General features: G+C 43.4%; 1 protein-coding gene, 1 long non-coding RNA gene and 1 other non-coding gene across 6 annotated transcripts in view; 1 reads left to right on the top strand and 2 right to left on the bottom strand.

Moving 5' to 3' along the window:
- Nucleotides 1-11,272, top strand: part of LOC134760431 (uncharacterized) — a 148,771-nt gene extending 137,499 nt beyond the window's left edge. The window contains exon 4 of the long non-coding RNA XR_010137852.1: nucleotides 7,183-11,272. This is a non-coding gene — a long non-coding RNA (uncharacterized LOC134760431). The remainder of the gene's footprint in view (nucleotides 1-7,182) is intronic.
- Nucleotides 1-19,929, bottom strand: part of ZFHX3 (zinc finger homeobox 3) — a 273,572-nt gene that overhangs the window by 17,448 nt on the left and 236,195 nt on the right. For all 4 annotated transcript variants that reach the window (XM_054535056.2, XM_054535057.2, XM_024233388.3 and 1 more), the window contains 2 exons: nucleotides 9,754-9,887; nucleotides 9,426-9,626 (listed from right to left, as the gene is read on the bottom strand). In XM_054535056.2, the coding sequence (XP_054391031.1) occupies nucleotides 9,426-9,626; nucleotides 9,754-9,887 (335 nt within the window). The remainder of the gene's footprint in view (nucleotides 1-9,425; nucleotides 9,627-9,753; nucleotides 9,888-19,929) is intronic.
- On the bottom strand, nucleotides 19,815-19,874 carry LOC112129540 (U7 small nuclear RNA). Its single transcript, XR_002911923.1, has one exon. It is a non-coding gene; the product is annotated as a U7 small nuclear RNA (small nuclear RNA).

Here is a 19,929-nt window from a genome sequence, read left to right as displayed (position 1 = left end):
AAAGAGAGACTTTTGCACTTGAAAGGTTGAAGTCAATCAACTGTGAATGACGGCAAAAAAGAAAAAAAAAAAAGACACCAATTCATCAGCCCTCTGTTGTCTCGCTGCGACTTTAATCATAATTCCTGATTGGGATTCAAGAAGGCAGTAAGCAGCAGTTCTTTGTCTGCCTTCACCTTCCATCAATTAACTCTCCCCGAAATATAATCATCAACCTCACATGCTCCTCTGCATCTTAATCTGGGCCTCCAAACCTGTAAGTCTTGCCCCATATGTGTTTAAGTAACTACTTTTATCCACCTGCATTCTTCTCATCTATAGTGTACCCAACCTCTCCCTGAAAAAAAGGGGGGGCTGGTATATGAAATTTTGATGGGCAAGAAATTCCCAGGAGGCAAAGAGGAAAGATCCCTAAAGAGAATCCTAAGGATCTGGAAATTCAGGTGGGGTCTGTCTGCGCATGTGTCTGAACAGAGGTTGAGAATGGAAGCTGCCTTGCTACACAGGCTACTGGAGGGCCCCATGTCAGTTCTCAGACACTAACGTTCCCATGCCTTTGCCCATTCTTCCCTCTCCTACCACCTTCCAAAGCTTTTTACTCAAAGCTTTCATGCTTTATCTTGAAGAGCCACAAACATAATCCTGCCAACAGAGTGCATTGAGGAGTCCTTCTGCTCACTGAGGTGATATACATATCCAAAGGCAGACTTCCTTCAACACTTGCCTTGGCACCCCCTTTGTTTTACAATCATATCTGGCTACTATACTGCATGGAATTCAGACTGTCCCAGCCATAGTCTCTAATGGATAGCTGAAAATGGGAAAGTAATAACCCAGCTGTCGGCTGGGTACAGTGGCTCACGCCTGTAATCCCAGCACTTTGGGAGGCTGAGGCGGGTGGATCACTTGAGGTCAGGAGTTCAAGACCAGCCCGGCCAACATGGTGAAACCCCATCTCTACTATAAATACAAAAATTAGCCAGGCGTGGTGGCGCATGCCTGTAGTCCCAGTTACTCGGGAGCCTGAGACAGGAGAATTGCTTGAACCCGGGAGGCAGAGGTTGCAGTGAGCCTAGATTGCGCCACTGCACTCCAGCCTGGGCGACAAGAGTGAGACTCTGTCTCTAATCAACCAATCCGTCCATCCATCCCAGCTGTGCTGAGCACAGGTAAAGACCTTCCCTTTTGCCAGGAACACTGAGACATGTAGGTTTATGAGAAGACAAAACCTGGTTGTAGCATAACCAGGGTCATGTCAAGTGTGCCAAATTTCAGAGGCCCTCAAATAACTGGTCCTACCACCAATTTTCCTGCAGAACAATATACATGCTTTCTCTCTGTTCCTTCTCCCCCTCTCTGGCCGCAATCCTACAATGTCCATACTTCCAGCCATGGACTCAAAAGCCAAATGAAAAAAGTTCTAAGGTTTGGCCACATGACAGTATAAATCAGCCCAAACATCTACACTTTCTACATTGAATGTACCATCCACATTGATTATTCCGATAATCCATACATCAATAAACATTTAATACATTAAATTATATCCCCCACTCTATTCACTAATGAACCTGAGAAGTAATGAGAAGACAAAAGTTTTTCTGGTTAAGAAAATTCAATTGATTACAGCCATTACAGCACTTGGGTCTCAAGGTTGGCCTCTGCCATGCAAAAGGCAGTTCCATGGTGATCTTCTAGACACCACGTTTTCCTCCCAAACCTTCTAAGCCAGTTCAACTACCTTCCTCCCAGAGTACATGTACGTTGCATGGAAACTTGGGAAGAAACAATCAGCTGACTGGGGTACAGAAAATTTGGAAGCCAACAGTGGCTCTGATATATTCCTAACAAACAGGGTCTCATGCATAACAAAAGAAATGTAGAGTTCTACTCCAGTGCTCAAAACCTCCCAGTTTAAGCAATTTTCATATATAATAGAAACAGAAGCGTTCCACATTGATGCTGAAAGTGTTCAAGCTTAAGCACTTCCAAAATAACACAGTTGAAAAGGAGTAGCCTTGAGTGACTCTCAATTCATTGAATTGACCACCATTTACTAAATAAACACTGTACAGGATCCATGTGCTGCATGCTTCTGAGATGCAGACAGCCAGAGAAAAGTCCCTGTCTCCAAAAAGCTTATGATTCAGACAGAATAAATAACCCTTTAGAGGTCACAAAAGCCTTAGAAATCTAATACAAGTTGCAGACTCCTAGGAAAATACTTTCACAGAAAGAATATTCCAGATAATTTTAGGAAATCACAAGCTCCCCAGAAGGAAATCCATGTACTCAAGTGAACTGCCCTTGATCTACTAGGAGAGGTGACATAGGTTCATAAATACATAGTTCCAAACTCTTCCTAGTTTGGTTCATTATTATTTTGGATTATGTTCTAATGCTTTTCAAGATTCTATGAGGTGAGTGGACCCTAAAGCCTCAAGGGCATACTTTATACAGCCCAGTGTCTGAGATATGGGACTAATCTCCCACTCTGACATTTGGGAGGGGCTGCTGAAATATATAATTTCTTGGTAGAATCTGGAGTTATAAGGAACACCATCCTGCCACTTACGCCAATCCCTGCAGGTCACAGATGTGGAAGGGCCAATTTAACACCCTGTGCAGCCAAGGTCACCCTTTGCTAAGTTCTTATGGGACCGTTCATGCCAATTCATCTCTTGAGGCCACCTGCAGACAAGCTCACCTAGGTTAGATTGATGCCCCAGACATATTCTGTGTACTGGAAAGCAGAGTTTTTTTTTATTTTTTTTTTTTGTGAGATGGAGTTTCGCTCTGTTGCCCAGGCTGAAGTGCAATGGCGCGATCTCAGCTCACTGCAACCTCCGCCTCCCGGGTTCAAGTGATTCTTCTGCCTCAGCCTCCCGAGTAGCTGAGATTACAGAAGTGCACCACCACACCCAGCTATTTTTTTTTTTTTTTGTATTTTTAATAGAGATGGGGTTTCACCATGTTGGCGAGGCTGGTCTCGAACTCCTGACCTCAGGTGATCCGCCCCCATCAGCCTCCCAAAGTGCTGGGATTACAGGCGTGAGCCACTGCACCTGGCCAGCAGAGATATTTTCTTAGCAAAAGTGGTGAACCTAGTTTCTCTGAGACCCTTATTCCTACTGCCTTGGCACTGCTCACTTTAGGACTTCTTTCTGAAAAGCCCACTATTCCAGGTGAAAGTATAGATTTGCCGATACCTAGGCTCCCAAGGATGCCTCAAATCCTTTACTTTTAATTGAAAATCAATAGAATGAAGAAATTCAGACAAAAACAGGAGAGACCTCAGGCACAGACCTCCTTGGCACAGACCAAGCCAGTCTCTACATCCTTGTGGATGAGACTGGTTCTGCCCAAAACATTAAGCATGAAGTTAAAAGCCAGCTGCTTTCAGGGCTGAACAGTCTAGCTAGTGGTATATCTAAAGCCAGCTGTTCCAGCGAGAGGCCAGTTGCTCACTTCCTTTCCTGTACCTAGACAGCCAATGGGGCCCACTGGCTGGTTTCTGCACACTTACAGCCAACAAACCAGGGCAGCTCTTGCCAGTAGAGTTTCAGAGTTGGGTTCCCCACCCCACTTTACAGTCTTTTACATGTGCCAGGGAGAACACTGGACTATGGAGTCTTTTTAAAAGCCCCAGCTTCTTCTCTCCTTGTCCCATTTCCTTTTCTTTCTTTCTTTCTTTTTTTTTTTTTTTTTTTTTTGAGATAGTCTCACTTTGTCACCCGGGCTGGAGTGCAGTGGCACAACCATGGCTCACTACAGCCTCAAACTGCTGGGCTTAAGTGATTCTTCTGCCTCAGCCTCCTGAGTAGCTAGGACTACAGGTACACACCACTACTCTCAGCAATTTTTTGTGTGTTTTGTTTTGTCGGTAGAGACGCAGTCTTGCCATGTTGCCCTGGCTGGTCTCGAACTCCTGGACTCAAGCCATCCTCCCACCTTGGCCTTCTTGTTTCCTTTCTAAAACTGCTTCTGTATGGTAGTTCATTCAATTTTTAAATACATCAAGCTCAAAAGAAAATACTGTAGGGCCGTGTTAACATTCATGTAGGCTGGAAACAAATGTAGCTCAGAACCAGATTTTTGAAACTGAGGATGAGAAAGATTGAAAAGGTAGATGGGAGAACAGGAAACACATGAAGAGTTATACACGTGTGTGCAGAGAGGTGAGAACTGAGAAGGAGAATGAATTGGAGAGAGAAGCTTCATTAGACTCAGAGAGGCAAGCAGTGGCAGTACACCAAGGTCACTTCTAATTTAGACCATCTAATTGGCAAACAGGCTCCAAATGGCTATCATCTCACAGGGCTTGGAATTAACGAAGCCCGATTATTTTCATTACCTTCCTCTTAAGATACAAGCAAAGTGAGAGAGCTGGTACCCAGGTGGGTGCCACCACCCCCAGGCCAGTGGCCACCCTAGAGCCCCAGATGACCAGCCTGTCCTAGAGACTCACAGACACACATGAAGCATAGAGGGTCACAGACACTGACGGAAAAAAAATCACAAGGTTACAAACTATTGGTCTCAAAAGAGATACAGAAAAAACTGCAGGCAACACAGGGCCAGGAGCATGGAAGGGAAATCTGTGCAGGTACAAAAAAACACAGAATAATTAAGAACTACCAGAGGGAGCCAAGACAAAGGGCTAGAGAAGGTGTTCCTAAGCTGCCCAGGAGCCAATCCCGTCTCCCTTATGAGGTCATATTTTGTTAAATGATGAAAGAACAAAGAGAATTTCCCCATGTCAGTGCTTCAGGATCCCAGTGGTGTGTCCTGTCACTTAGAAAGATAGATAGTGATCAATTAGAATAATTTAAGAGTATTGAAATGCATGGTAGGTGGTCTTTCCTATTCTCATTCAGGGGCCAGAAACATGGGCCCCATGCCCTCCACCCTCCTTTCCTGAAAGAATAGGAAAATAAGGGCACCGAGCAGCAGCTCCTACATCTCTTTCACCAATTTGAAATCTCAAGCTTCTTTGTAAATAGGTGAGAGTTCTTATGTGAAACTGACATTGGGGGAGGGCTGCCCAGCCAGTTGTGGAGGGGCCCTTGTCTCATCTCCCTTAAGCTTTATAGATTTCCTTCTTTCATATGACGTGTGCAGAGGTACTCTTTGCAGCTGTGTTTCCAATAGGCCAAGAAGAATGAAGTGCTGTGGGTGTGGCCTCCATAGTGGAGGGCCAGCACTGCAATTGTTCCTAGTGGAGAATATTTCTCAAGCCCCCTCATCAGTAAGAAGAAGGGGGCCCATGGAAGACATAGATATGAGATGCAGAGCATAAGCAAGCAGCTGTTACCATAGCAACAGACATATTAGACACTGCAGGTTCCTGAAAGCTGTCTGATAAGGTATTATTAAATGAAGCCTCCTCAAAACGCACTCCATTTACAACTGAACAGAAAGACGTTGTGTAGAAAGTAATCTGTTTCCATTTATCAGGGTGGAATTTACTTTTAGTGGGACTGAACCGAACTGAAGCTAAATCCTGAGACTTTGGATCCAGACAGCAAAAAATATTTACCAGAATTTATAGCTGTAAATACCCCGGACACACCCCATGTCTGCCAGGAATCATCTATTTGGGGGATTTTGCAAGCTTTTCCTATTCTGCAGCCAACAGCAAATAACTCAGTCAACCCATTTGGAAAGAAAGAAGATTCACTCCTCTTGCTGCCATTCATCCTAGCCACTCAGGGACAAAGCAGACATAACTTTCTTCTCCTGGAGCATGAATGACCGTAGAACTGGCCATTCCTTAATGATATGGTTTAGAAAATGGAGCCCTGATTAGAGGGGCATTTTTCATCATGCTGTTTTCAGTTTCCTGCTCTAGTTGGCCATGAACAAACATATATCGTTAGAAAGCCTAACCAATACTTTCCTGGGGCCAATTTTCTAATAAAATGACAGTAAAATACCCTCCCGTGGCAGGATTTTAACCATAGGTTCATTATAATCACTTAGGTGTAAAACAATTGCAAATTCCATTTTTACACTAAATTTTTCAGAGGAAAGACAATGGCATCTGCTTTGATTCATCAGAGCAGAGACCAAGATCATCAGTATTCCAGTCCTCAAATACGATCTGAGGTTCACCTTGTGGTAGGCCCACAAATTCCCTCTAACCCTGGTTGCTTTTTTTTTTTTTTTTTTTTTTCTCCTGCTGAATTAAAGGACTGCGATGGAAATGCATAGTTTGGCTCAATGCAAACTATCCCCATGACTGGACAAACCAGTTCAATACTGACAGCCATGCCATAACTCCATCTTCCCATGCAAAGAGAAAACTCATCCTTGCATATACATCTTTCAGTAAAAAGTAAAATACTTATATGATTACATTTCTCATAACTTTCAACTTTATTCCTGAATCCATTGACTTTCTCTTGTTGCTAACAAATTGACTTCCTATTACAAGTGCATTTCCCACAATCTGCACACTTCTCAGAAATGTCTAGAAAACATCTCCATGGTCTGCTGTGGAAAGATGAGGAACATAGGGGTTTCTATACAAGGTACCAAGCCCAGCAGTGCTTTAGGGAGCAATGTCTCCTATGTAATTACATTGTCAGGGGTTCTAGAACAGTTTTTATTGACCAGTCCCATGGATATATCCTTATGCTCCCTGGCATTGTACACACAATTTTATATTTGCAAAATACTTGATGGAGGGTCAGTAACAGTGGTTATCAAACACGGGTATGCGAAGAATCATCCAGTATGGCTGTTGTATAGCTTTCATGAGAGTCTCCATGAAGGTTAAGAATCACTGCTTCCAAAGGTGCTAGTTAATGGGTAACTTCCAGAAATCTCTTAGGGATTGGCACCCAAGCAAACACAGAAGTAATATCCTGCCCTTCAAGGCTCTGTTGGTAAATGAAGATTCACAATGACCACCACACTTGTCACTTGAAATTTACCTTGCTATTGCTATTATGAAAATATGACAAACAATGAATATTTGAAATATAAGTTATACTCTAGTCCCTAGGGATATATAAATGAAATTTTTACTAATGTAAACCAGTCATGCAGATTACTATAGGCCAACAGTCCCTAGACTAGATTTATATTAAAATAGCAAAAATAATAACCTGAGTAAAAGAAAAATGTAGGTCAGTATTGACAATGCTTCCCTCCCCACATCTCTTTCTGTTCTTTCAGGCTCCCGTGGTTCCAGGCCATCAGCTGGGAAGTACAATGAGGCCTGTTACTTCCAAGGATGATGAGAAAGCTGAGGAAACCAGTAACACAGAAACCCACTGGTCCACAGAAGGAGGTTTTCACTTACAGAGAATCTTTACACAATGTTCACCAGCTGATTTGAAAATACCCACAGAAAGTTAATTTATACTTCAAAGACCTCTGAAAGGCAACTCATGCTAGGTCACCTTTGAGCTTCCCATTGGCTGCTAAAGTTCTCTTGATGCATCATCAATTATATATTCTTCACGACTAAACATCACTTACAACGTTATTCATTAATGTTTGCAGAACCAAATGGAATAGGAAATGCCTAGAAGTGATATGTCTGTGACCTGCACATTATAACGTGCAGTTGTGAACAGACTACCTCTCCGGGAATCTTCACGTGAAAAGGCAATCAAATTAACTTATTACTCCACTGCTAAAATAATGCTAAGAAAGAGGTGAGAATAATTCTCTTTGGTGGTTTTTCCTCTAATGATCAGGAAATGGTTTTTTTTGTTGTTGTTGTTGTTGTTTTTTTTTTGAGACGGAATCTCGCTCTGTGGCCCAGGCTGGAATGCAGTGGCGCATCTCTGCTCACTGCAAGCTCTGCTTCCCGGGTTCATGCCATTATCCTGCCTCAGCTTCCTGCGTAGCTGGGACTACAGGCGCCTGCTACCACACCCGGCTAATTTTTTGTATTTTATTTTTCAGCAGAGACAGGGTTTCACCGTGTTAGCCAGGATGGTCTCGATCTCCTGACCTCGTGATCCACCCACCTCGGCCTCCCAAAGTACTGGGATTACAGGTGTGAGCCACCGTGCCCAGCCTTTTTTTTCTTTTTTGAGATGGAGTCCCGCTCTGTCACCCAGGCTGGAGTGCAGTAGCGCAATGTCAGCTCACTGCAACCTCTGCCTCCCGGGTTCAAGTGATTCTCCTGTCTCGGCCTCCTTAGTAGCTGGGATTACAGGCACCCGCCACCATGCCTGGCTAATTTTTGTATTTTTAGTAGAGACAGGGTTTCGCCATGTTGGCCAGGCTGGTCTCGAACTCCCGACCTCAGGTGTTCCACCTGCCTCGGCCTCCCAAAGTGTTGGGATTACAAGTGTGAGCCCCCACGCCTGTCCAGGAAATGACTTTCATAGCAGCACCAGCATAGTCAAAAGTAGGACATCACCATCACTGGCACTATTTTGAAAAGTTTTTACATTACAATTAGATTTACATCTTTACACTAATTAGGCCATGTTTATAGTGGTCACTTAGGGGCATGCTTTCAAAATCTGCAGTTGTAGCAATATCATGTTCAAATGCAAAACCCACATTCACGAATCAGCAATATCCAGCTCAACATCTTCTTGCTTTAAAAATCAAAGTATCCACTGAGAAACTCCCTAGAGTTGGAAATTGCGGGTTCAAATCTCAACTCTGCTCCTTACAAATGGCATCAAGTCAATTAACATCTTTGAGCCTCAGTTTCCTTATCTGCTGATGGGAATGTGTCAAAAAAATTTTTTTTCTTTCTTTTTTTAAAGAGATAGAGTCTCCCTCTGTTACCCAGGCTGCAGCGCAGTGGCTTAATCATAGCTCACTGCAACCTCAAACTCCTGGGCTCAAGTAATCCTCCCAATTCAGCCTCCCAAGTAGCTAGGACTACAGGTGCATGCACCACCATGCCTGGCTAATTTTAAAATATGTTTTGTAGAGACGGGGTCTCACTGTGTTACCTAGGCTGGTCTCAAACTCCTGGCCTCAAGCAATCCCCCCACCATGGCCTCCCAAAGAACTGGGATTAGAGGTGTGAGCTAGTGTGCCTGGCTCCCTTTTAAAACAAAAACAAAAACAGAGTTTGTCATGAGGATGAAATGAGACATAATGAAGGTAAGAGCAATCTAGTCCATGACCTGCTCAGTAAAGGTTTGAAGAATTTGAATAATGATTTCTTCACATAAATGGTTAGCTAATCCATGCCTCTGTCCCCTGAGGGGAGAGAGGATAATAAGGGAAGTTGAGAAACACATGTTCAGCACTTTGGGCTATGGTCATGCCAAGTCTAAGGCAGGGATAGTAAAACAAAGGTCACAGAACAAGGACTGTTTTCTGATGTTTCCAACTCTACACTGACTTTCTTGTCCAATAATACAGTATCTTGCCCATGTTACTGCGTCACCTTTGACCCTGGAGAAAGATCACAGGGTGCTGGCTCCTGGCTGCCTTACCGTCATAATGAGCTTCTCCACGCAGTCAGGTGCCACGCTGTGGAGGTGGGTGAGGTGCAGCTGGAGATGGATCTTGTTGTTGAGCATGTCCTGGCACAGGGGGCAGCGAAGCATGGGTTGCACCGAGTGCTGCGTCATGGCATGCACCCGGAGCCGGTTGACGTCGGCATTACTATACTTGCAGTAGGGACACTGGTACATCTGTGGGGAACACACCCACTGCTTTGAGCAACTGCGTGTGCCCTAAGCCCGCCCACCCAAAAGTTTGTTCCCTACCAATGTCTAAAACACCTCACCTCCCCACCAGCAGAGTCCCTTCCAGCCTCACCTGCTCCGGTTTGATCTCCTCAGCTGTTTTTGGTCGCTTCGAAGAGAGGGGAGACTCTGAGCTACCTGGGAAGGAGATGCGTTTGGAGGTTGCAGGAGAATCTGTCAGCTCCTTCTCTGCTTGGCTGGACGATGCTAAAAGAGAAAGTAGAAGATGCAATACAGCAGCCAGACCAGGCCAGCTCCCAGAGGGTTTGTGTTGGGTGAAAATCAACATTCATTTATAGCACAGGATTTTCTTAAAACACCAAAATTCAAGAAGGATGAACATCCGGACTGATTTATCAAGCATGTTGGAAAAGAAGCAAGTGTTTCTTTCTCCCCCATGAATTTCTGTCACTACTTTAACAACGGAACATTAGGAAAAGAAGGCAAAGAAATGGAATAAAAGGCTCTGGAGTTGGATTAAGCTAAATTCAGTCTGTTCTAACCTCCCCCAATCTAGACACAATCTGCTGGCTTGTGGGGGGCAGTAGGGCTGAGGGTGGGTGGGAAAGTCTCACCAATTGCTTTGCCAGCCTCAATACCAGACATGCTCTGCTTCAGAAATCGAAGAAGAGATGTGCTTTCAACTTTATTGTCCCTCCTCTTGGAATCACAACATGGCACAGCATTGGCAACATGAAAAATGTGATTTGAGAAAGGTTCACATGAGTATCAGCGCACCAAGTATGTGGGGAAAAAAATCAAGTTTGGGTTCAGCAGTTTGCTTTTGGGGAAGAAATAATTGAGGAGTGGAACTAGGCAGGGCCTGAATCCAAGATATAATCTAGCCAATGCTCCAGACCCAAGAGTTAATTCAGAGTGGGTGGGAATAGGGAAAGTTTCCTATCTGCTTGCCCAAACCATGCCTCCATGCCCCTCTTGCCTACACCACCAAAAAAACCAAACGCTAATTAAAGAGGAGCGGCCCATGAGGACTGAGCAGCAGACAGCACGTACGGAAGTGCTGGTAGAAGGAGTTCTCTGAAGGATGGAAAGGAAACATTTCTTTATCTTCTCTATTGTTAACCCCAATCAGTAGGCATTAGGTTAGACTCAGGGTTTATAGTTAGGAAAATCCTGCTATCTGCTCCTCCTTCCAGTAGAGGCAAACACTTTGATAAGAAAACAGCCAGGCTAAGGGTTTATCCAGGATAAGCAAGGCTCCTCCAGCTTAAACACAGTATGGTTGGATCTGGTTGTTCCATAACCTGGTCAATATCTGAGTGTTGGCTCTTTCATTTGTTTTGAATATGGGACTCCATTTTTCAGAATTTTGCTTAAAGCAATAAGAAAAAAAAAAGTAATAAAAGTGGTAGTGAGAAAATATATATATCCACTGCCCTCATGAAAAAATAATGCAACTCAGCATTCAGGTCACTGAATTAGAAAGCCCAATTTTTATTCCCTGTTAAACTGCTTTCTGTTTTACCCTGTCTAGTTATCTGGCATGTATTTCCATTTATGCTTGGGTTTGAAATTTGTTCTGATGTGGACACCAAGATGCTGTCATTACTTTAATAAACAATTTTAGAAAATCAATTTTATTCATTAAAATCATAAGGCCACAATATAATTTTGAAAAGAAATTTGCCAAATGCAGGAAATATATTCCAGGAAGTTGATGCTCTTTCCAGAATGCACATCTTGTGACCTTTAACCCCATATCTTGGTAACCTGGTCTACATAAGTTTGTAGGACATCTATTATTTAAAAAGTACAAGGACAAGCATATTACACACAGATCCTCCTCCTCCCAACACACACATTCATAACAGTATTTTAATCTGTCTCGAATCGACTTCAAACCCATTTTGCTCTTAATGGGAGTTATTCATTTTCACTTGAAAGGTAATACATGACGGCTGGATGTTTAATGTGATGGACTGGCTGCCGATTAACTAGGTGCTGTAACATTCTAGACCAGTTCCCCCATGGCCTACTTCCCATCTCCTGGCCCCGCTCAGACCTGATCCTATGGAACGTCGCGTCGCAGGTTTTAGACCTTGCAGTGTGATGGGCTGCTCCTGAACACATCTACATTTGGAGTCTTTAATTAATGTTTCAGGAACTTAAGTTCCCTTGCCCCCAGAAACTTCCTTATTCTCCATCATTTTGATTTTTGCTTAGTGGTTATCTTCTACATATTAACTCTTCAAATGCATTCTCAAGATGGGGTGGGTGAAGGCATCAAATAATACTTCCAATGTTTATTCGTCACAGCCATTTCTTTACCTTCTCTATTGTGAACTCCAATCAGTAGGCATTAGGTTAGGCTCAGGGTATATATAGTTAGGAAAAAGCTGCCATCTGCTCCTCTTTCCAGTAGAGGCAAACTAAGACATAGATTCTATTCCATACACCCATCCCCATCTTTTTGTTACTCTGCCTGACTAAAAACAACACCTGTTTTACAGGACTGTGACTGCCTTGTAAATGCCCTCAATCTGCCTGCCCCCCTACTATGGAATGAGTCAACTGTGCACTTGCTCAATAGTGTGGATGAATGGGCACCGAGGCTGAGACCACCCAACTCATCTCACTCTCCCAGAGCTGAAAAGCAAACACAGTAACCCAGTGCAGCATTAGTTTCCTCATAGGACCAAAGAGTCCATCCTCTTCCTTGAATGCTGAACACATGATGAATTGTGGTGAGGTTGCAGAGGTGAGAATTCTGGTTTCAGAAGCCACTATTCTTTCCCCTTGCATGGAGAGGGGAACTTCTTTTTTTTTTTTTTTTTTTTTCAAACTCAAACTGCTCTGGAATTCTAAAGCTTCTTTTGTGAGCTTGAGCTAAGGACCCATTATAAAGTGTTTTAAAAAATAAAATCACCAATTGCTCACTCATTTCTCTTTCTTCCCAGTGATACAACAGCCCTGCTTTAATATGAAATGCTGCATCCACTGGTGCACAAACTTCAGGTTTATTTCCTTTCTATCTAGGACAATCTGCATCTTTATTAGATCAAATCTGTCTAGAAGTGGATATTAGCCACCTGCAGCTCACTGGCCCCTTCTCTAAAGATAAAGTAATGCCATTCTTATAACAGATTCTATAAACACCCAGTTACAATCTCATTGTGGTTCCCTGAGTGATGTGGGGACGGCTCCTAAGAGTTAACTATGGCTGACACATGCCCCTCCCTTGCTTGACCTCAGACATTAAAATGTCAATCCCTATCAAGACATGGTACCAAAGTCGTCACACCATTTCTGTAGATGGGCAAACAGCTGTGCAAGTTCTGGCAAGGTGCTGTGGCTCATGCCTGTAATCCTGGCACTTTGGGAGGCTGAGGTGGGCAGATCGCTTGAGCCCAGGAGTTCAAGACCAGCCTAGGCAACATGGTGAAACTGCATCTCTACAAAAACTACAAAAATTAGCCAGGCGTGGTGGCGAGTGCCTGTAGTCCTAGCTACTCAGGAGGCTGAGGTGGGAGTATCACTTGAGCCTGGGAGGTTGAGGCTGCAGTGAGCCATGATTGTGCCACTGCACCCCAGCCTGGGTGACAGAGTGAGACTGTCTCCAAAAAAAAAAAAAAAAGAGTTGTGCAAATTCTCCCATCAACATGCTATGCTGGATGAGGGTTGATCACAGGCACCGTCAGGGGTTCTCTCAAGTTTCTTCTCTCTGAACAGCTTCAAAAGGGCCAGAGTCTCAGAATCAATTTCTGCTTCAGTTCTGTCACTAGCATACATCGTGGGCATAAGTAAATGAAGTTGTATGAATACCAAGAGAGAAAGTACTTTGGTTTCCCATTTTGAAGGCTTTTCTAAACTTAAATTCTAGAAGACATGTCACAATATACAAAACACTCTTTTAAAAATCAATTACTGGTCACTTTAAGCCTGCGATGATGTCACATAAGTGAAATAGAAATACATGCACTCCAGAGACAAGACATAGTTTAGACAATTGGTGTCTGGAACCTTTGGTTTACACTGGCAACAAAAAAACAAACAACTTGAAGCGTTAGTAACTCTGGTGGTTTGTACAATAATGACAAAATGATTTGGAAACAATCTAGATGTCTTACAATAGAGCATGGTATAAGTAAACAATGGTACAGCCATTCTACTGAGTATAAGAAGACATTAAAACTGATTGCTATGAAGCAATATGGAAAAATCATTGAGAATGCAAATCACAAAAGAAGATAAAATGTGTATTATCCCATGTTACAGCTATGTAAAAAGTAGGTATTAGAAAAAAAGACTAGAAGAAAATGATCATTGTCTTTAGGTGATGACATCATGGAACATTTTATAAGTTTTTCACAGTCATTTTATTTTTAATATTACAGTTATCATTTAAGTTCAACTGTCCATGAAAAAGTTGGTATTGGCTCTATACTGTGCAAAACATCAGATGGTATTTTTTACTTTGCTGGTAAAAGCAATTTATCTCATTTTGGCAGTTATAAAATATGAATATATGTGTTAAATCTCAGTGAATCTTCCATAGGCAACATGTTGGGCTCCTGGGATTTCAAAGGGGATAAAAATGTGGTAAGGAATCATGCGATTGAATGCGCTATAGATGACAAACTCTATAAAGCTAGGTAAATGGGATATTGTGACAACTAAATGCTGGGTCAAACTCCTACTCAAACTTAACAGGATGTGAGCTATGGATTCCATGCCACACAGACTTTCCAGGGAGTGAGAAAGCACTTGCTCTGCTTGTTAGTGTTATGGTGGCCCTACCCAACGCATGCTGATGAGGCACAGGAAAGACTAGCATGTCCCTGTTATGGAGTACAGAAAATTCAAGTCGGTTTTCTGGGCCAACAGCCACCACTTCTCCTCATACTGTGATGAGTTGGCCAACTAAAACTCACAAAGACAAATACTGAGAGAGACAAACCTGTCCATGATTGTCTATTTTATCCTCTTAGGCTCCTCTGCATTCTAGGCAAAAGAATTTCATTTCAAAGGGAAGCACAGTTGTCAATACATGGCTCCCTTAGGGGGAAAATCATTTATGCATGGGGACACCAACTTCCAGATATCCTCTGATTTTATCATATTTGTTTTAGAAGTATTTAACCTCTAAAACTAATTACTTTAAAATTTACCCCTCTACTCATGCTAGTTAGAGGGAAATAGGGAAGAGAGCTGATAAGCATTCATGCAAAGTTTTGTTTGGAATTTGCAAGAAGTGGTTTTATTATATTGTAAGCATATAGAATAATTAAAATATGGCTAGCAAAACTTCATGAAGGAAGTGACTTACTTTAAGGAACAGTATCACTTAGAAAGCTTATAAAGTGGACAAAGATGGTAGAAGCACAGCCTTTCAACATTCACAGTCCCTTTTAACTTCACCTGATAAAACCATTCTTGCTAGAACAAATTCTCATGTGATCCCAATCTTTGCTAACAAATTCGACATCCGAATCACTGAAATTCTGGCCACGAAAAACTTAAGAGTTTTGCTTGCAATCCCAGTGGACTTAATGCCAACACAGGCTTCATTTCTCTTCTAGTAACTCTGTACAACTCTGAAGCCAAGTAAGGCGTGGAATTGCTGCTTCATCAAAGATAAGCCTGAAGAAAAACTGGCAATGAAGTAAATATGGAACCTTAAGGTCCCTCATTTTCAAGATATCCACTTGCCCTCCAAGAGAAACAACATACTGGTAGAATTAGTTTCTGTGTTTCCTGAACAAAACTCATCTCCTCATCACTGAACACACCAGTGTGCTGTTGGCATGGTGGGCAGCCTATGATGCAGACCAGTCTCCCTCTGGCCAGAGGCCTCCCTCCCTTGGGGAGATCCTGGGCAGGCATTGAGCTGTCCACATTACTGGGAAGTTTCTTTTGCATCTCTTCATGGTGGAGTGACTCTTGGAGGTGGTAATCACCAAAGTGCTGATCCTCTTCCTTTCTGGGGTCCCGAGGTGAGCCCACTGAGCATTTGGGATGCTGCCTGACACTTGAACCTTGTGGAGAATCCAAAGGCAGCCACCACCCCCACCTCTCAACCATCAGACTCTTAGCTAAAAAGTACCACTGACGGCCCCTCCATCTAAACTTCCATCTCCCAAACCAGCAACATAATGGAGGAGCCAATTAAATGATTATTAATTCATGCTACTTTCCGTAAGCCAGAGGTTCTCATCGCCTTGCGTTCCGTAAACCAGCTTGCCACCTGCCCCAGAAATTTACAGCAATCTTTTCTCTATCTCTGTTGACTAGCGAAAAAATAAATTCACATAACTCCATACTTAATGTCTGAGTTGGGATAACTATTCCAACACACAAGACACAGATGTATCACCAGATCTGAAAATGGTTCTTCAGCTCATAATTATAATTAAATGGAAGGTGCAATGTGTGTTTCCATAGCTCCTCTCTCTTGGCTTCTCATACCTCATGCTCCCTCTAGACAGCAGAAATGCAGTGTTTCCAGAGGGTCATCTGTGCTTCTGGATTTTGTGATCTTCTGACTTTCATTGAAAGTAGAGTTACTCTTGGCATTTGCTTGCAATTCCTTCCCCAGAGGACAGGCTGGGCTTTCTCACTCGAATCTCCTGTGGAGCTACTGCACTTGATAAGTGGCCAAAGATCTAGCTAAATTTTCTTCCTCCCCCAATAGAGAGAACAACAGTTCCTTTAAAGAATATGCTTTCCTGCCAACTTGGTCTTTAAACATGCATGGTCTCATTCTGCCTCCAACCAAGCACTTAGAGATGTTTCCAAGAGGAATAGGGGACGAGGGGAAGAGGATTTGTGTGAAGCAGATGCACGCACATGTCCACTCAGCAGGGGGCGGTCTTCATGCCACAGCTAAAAAGAAACGGAGGCTTCTCTCTTCCCTATCCAAAGGAACAGAATCTGTCTCAACATCTAGCCTGGTGAAGTTAAGAACCTTCTATTCAAAACACAGTCTTATTCTCAGGAAATGCAAGCTATCTTGCTCCCGTATATCCCTAGAAAACACCCACCCCCAAAAGTAGAATATGCCTACATAGGTATGGCAAGACACAGAGGTTCCATCAACTTCACAGACCTTTTGTTTCTAAAAAGGGTTTCAAAGAAAATTTGATTTATACTGCACATAGGTATAAGAGTTACTCAGGGAAAGGCTATTTTTCTTCTCCAACTTAAATATGAACAAAATAGGTCAGCACTTTAAAAATCCAGCAGCTCTTAGGTGTTATTATTACGATTTTACTTTTTGTTTGGAAATAATTATAGCTTCACAGGAAGTCGCAAGAACAGCATAGACAGGACCCATGTACACTTCACCCAGGTGTTACTTATTAAGCAGTTTAGATAAAGATTTCCAGGTCTTCAATCACTCTTCATCGTGACCCTGCCTCTCCGGCTCCTTCCCTCCCTCTCTCTCTCCCCCACTCCCAATCTTGCTTACATTTACCAAGACTTACGGCCCTATGCCTGTCATACACCTTCCCTGTCCTTTAGGAAAGCTCCATGCCTCCCTAACCCAGCAAGGGCTCAGGACTTACTGTCTAGTTAAGAAGTAGATCTCAAAACCTCACACTTGTCACTGAGATCGCAGCCTTGAGGTTCAGCAAATGCCAGAATGTGTCAGACTCCCAGGCAGGGTTCATTAAAACACAGACCACAGACCCTGCCCTAAGGTTCTGATTCAGTAGGTCTGAGTCAGATAATGTGCATTTCCAGTAAGTTCCCAGGTAATGCTGATGGCCCAGGGACGACACTTTGAGAACAGCGGTCAGAGCCAAGGCTTTGTGTAATAGGTAGGAACCACGCTGCTTTGTGGTCTAACTAGAATTAAATGAGAGGGCCCAGCAAGCATGGGCCAATCTGTCAGTCCACTTTAAATGGCTCTGATGACATGATACTCTCGTCTAAACTCAGGGATGATAGCCAGGTTTGGTCTCATAGCCTAGATGTTTTAAAAAACCCTCAGGCCACCTGCTTACTCTAAAACAAATGCAGGCACCTTCAAAACCAGAAATTCAGAAGGAATAAGCTCCACATGTTCTGTTAGCAGCATAATCCAGAATAAGGACAGACTCCCTTGTTTACGGAAATCTCTTTCTTTCCACATGTCCTGTCCTGGAGAGCCTCTGTGAAAAGAGGGCAAATACCTGTGGGCTCCTTCCACCTTGCAGAAAGAGGAAGCATCTTTTTAGTGCTGGCTTCCCTCAGCCAGGCACCTGCAGGCCTCGGCAGCTGAAGGCTCTCTTTGCTTCAGCCCTGGAAGGATGCACAGATCTATGCTAGCCCCCATTTGCACAAGTCAGCAATCTGGGAATGGGGGTTCAGGCACCATTCTGTGGGGCCTCTGCTTTCTCTGCAGGAAGCAGCCTCTCTAGCAGGCTCTGGAAGCCTCAAGATGGGATGGTGGGCACACGCTGACCGGTGGGTGCTGCTGCTTGCCCTGCGTATTTTGGGAGAAAAATAGTGCTAAGCCCTACATCAGAGACATCAATCTGTTGCACTAATTCCTTGCTGAAATATGCATAAGGCTGCTTAACCACACTGATTTGAGTTCCCAAAAGGCCATTCCACATTTCAATTTCAAGACACCTTGCTCCCTCTGTGTCAGGTTTGCAAATGAACCACCAGTCAAAACAGAGCCACCACCTGGTTTAGACCAACATCAGCTGTTGGTCTATTTAATAAATTATAGGGATTGGACTGCCACCGTGAGCCCAGCTCATGCCAGGATTTGGAGGCCTGCTAAATATTCCTGATTTTGATTTTGACCTGATTCCTGACTTTGAGGTACTGAGTCGACCTGCCTGTCTTTGGCCTCTTGTTGGTTCCCCCAAAATATTCTGTCTTTCCGTAGCTTCCTGCAGCTACGGCCATGGTATCTTGTGAGGATGCGGCCATGGTATCTTGTGAGGATGGGTGGCCACAGTCCAGGGACACACTAGGGGGTCTGCACTTATCACGCTTCCCTGTGGCTTTATTACAGGACTGTGAAGACAACCAGAGTGGGAAGGAACCTCAGAGACCTTTGGACCAACAGAGGAAAAAGCCCAGAGGTGCAGGACATAGATCAAAACCAGTGGCATGCGAGTCATTCTGGGATCCGGCCAAAGTTAATTAACAGAGGCCCATTCAGTCTCCACGGAGTGAAACAATAATTAGGTTAGTTAGGGTCTCTGAGCCCCAACACAGTCTAGACTCTGAGAGACTGCAATATAACAATATTCTTCTAGTTTCTTCTCCATTCCAAATCTATCTTCCTGAAATACTAAATTTTACAAGTGAAAGTGAACTTGTGAACATAAACAGATAAAATGTGGGTGTGTGTCCAGAATGGTGACAGACACGGAGAACTGCTGAATATAACTTATCAGAACCTTACAAACTGGCCTTCCCTCATGATCCACCTAGGGTTTCTTTTTGCTAGTCAGGTTCCACAGGAAAATGTGAGAACTTGTACTTAGGGAAGAAAGACATTACTCAGGTCCCTGCAAGGGTGGAAAATGGGAATGATTCTCCACTTTCCCCTCCAGATTTAAGCACTACAAAGACTGTCAACATCTTCTCTTGGCATTTTGTACAGTACAGAGAGATAGACACCCTACATTGTGTAATGTTTATATTTAATATCAGTGCTGCTTTCCGTCTCCATTGAGTTCCCACATTCAGCTCACTCACAGCGCTCCAAAGGCCTAGGATAAGTGACCTGTGTGAAGGTATGGGGAGGTGGTTCTGGAGCACCTTCAGGGACTCCTCAGGAACTGATGTTTTTTCACTTGTTGTTTGCCTAAGGCCAAGTTCTCTTTACCCAAAGGCATCATTCAGCCCCCCTTGCTAGGTAATAAAGCACAGTACTTTGTAGCGCTGGTCACAGTTGGTTCAGATCCTGGCTGTGTGACCTCGAGCATCCTATCTGACCACACTGAGCTTTCCGTTTCCTCATCTGTCAATGGGATAACACTGTCTACACATGGTTTCTGTGCCACTAGCCAGAGATCAGGCATATGATGCCTACCACAGAGTCTGGCACATAGCGAAAGCGCAAACATTTGTTGCTATGGTTTCTTTTTTAGAAGGATTGGGAAATAATACTGGTGGGGCTATAGAACCATAGAACGAGGGGAGAAACTTGTTTATTTTTGCTTTTTTATGGGCTTTCCAATGAAGAGCGGAAAGCCTGCTAGACAAATTCTAAAAGCTGTAACACTGAAACTTGGTTTTTAAGACAAGCAAAGACACCCTAAATTTGTCTTTTCTCTATACC

The sequence above is a fragment of the Pongo abelii genome, chromosome 18 (genome assembly GCF_028885655.2).
Source record: "Pongo abelii isolate AG06213 chromosome 18, NHGRI_mPonAbe1-v2.0_pri, whole genome shotgun sequence".
Lineage (NCBI taxonomy): Eukaryota > Metazoa > Chordata > Mammalia > Primates > Hominidae > Pongo > Pongo abelii.
Note: the sequence above shows the minus strand (reverse complement) of the source record. Positions and strands in the feature narration are given on the sequence as shown.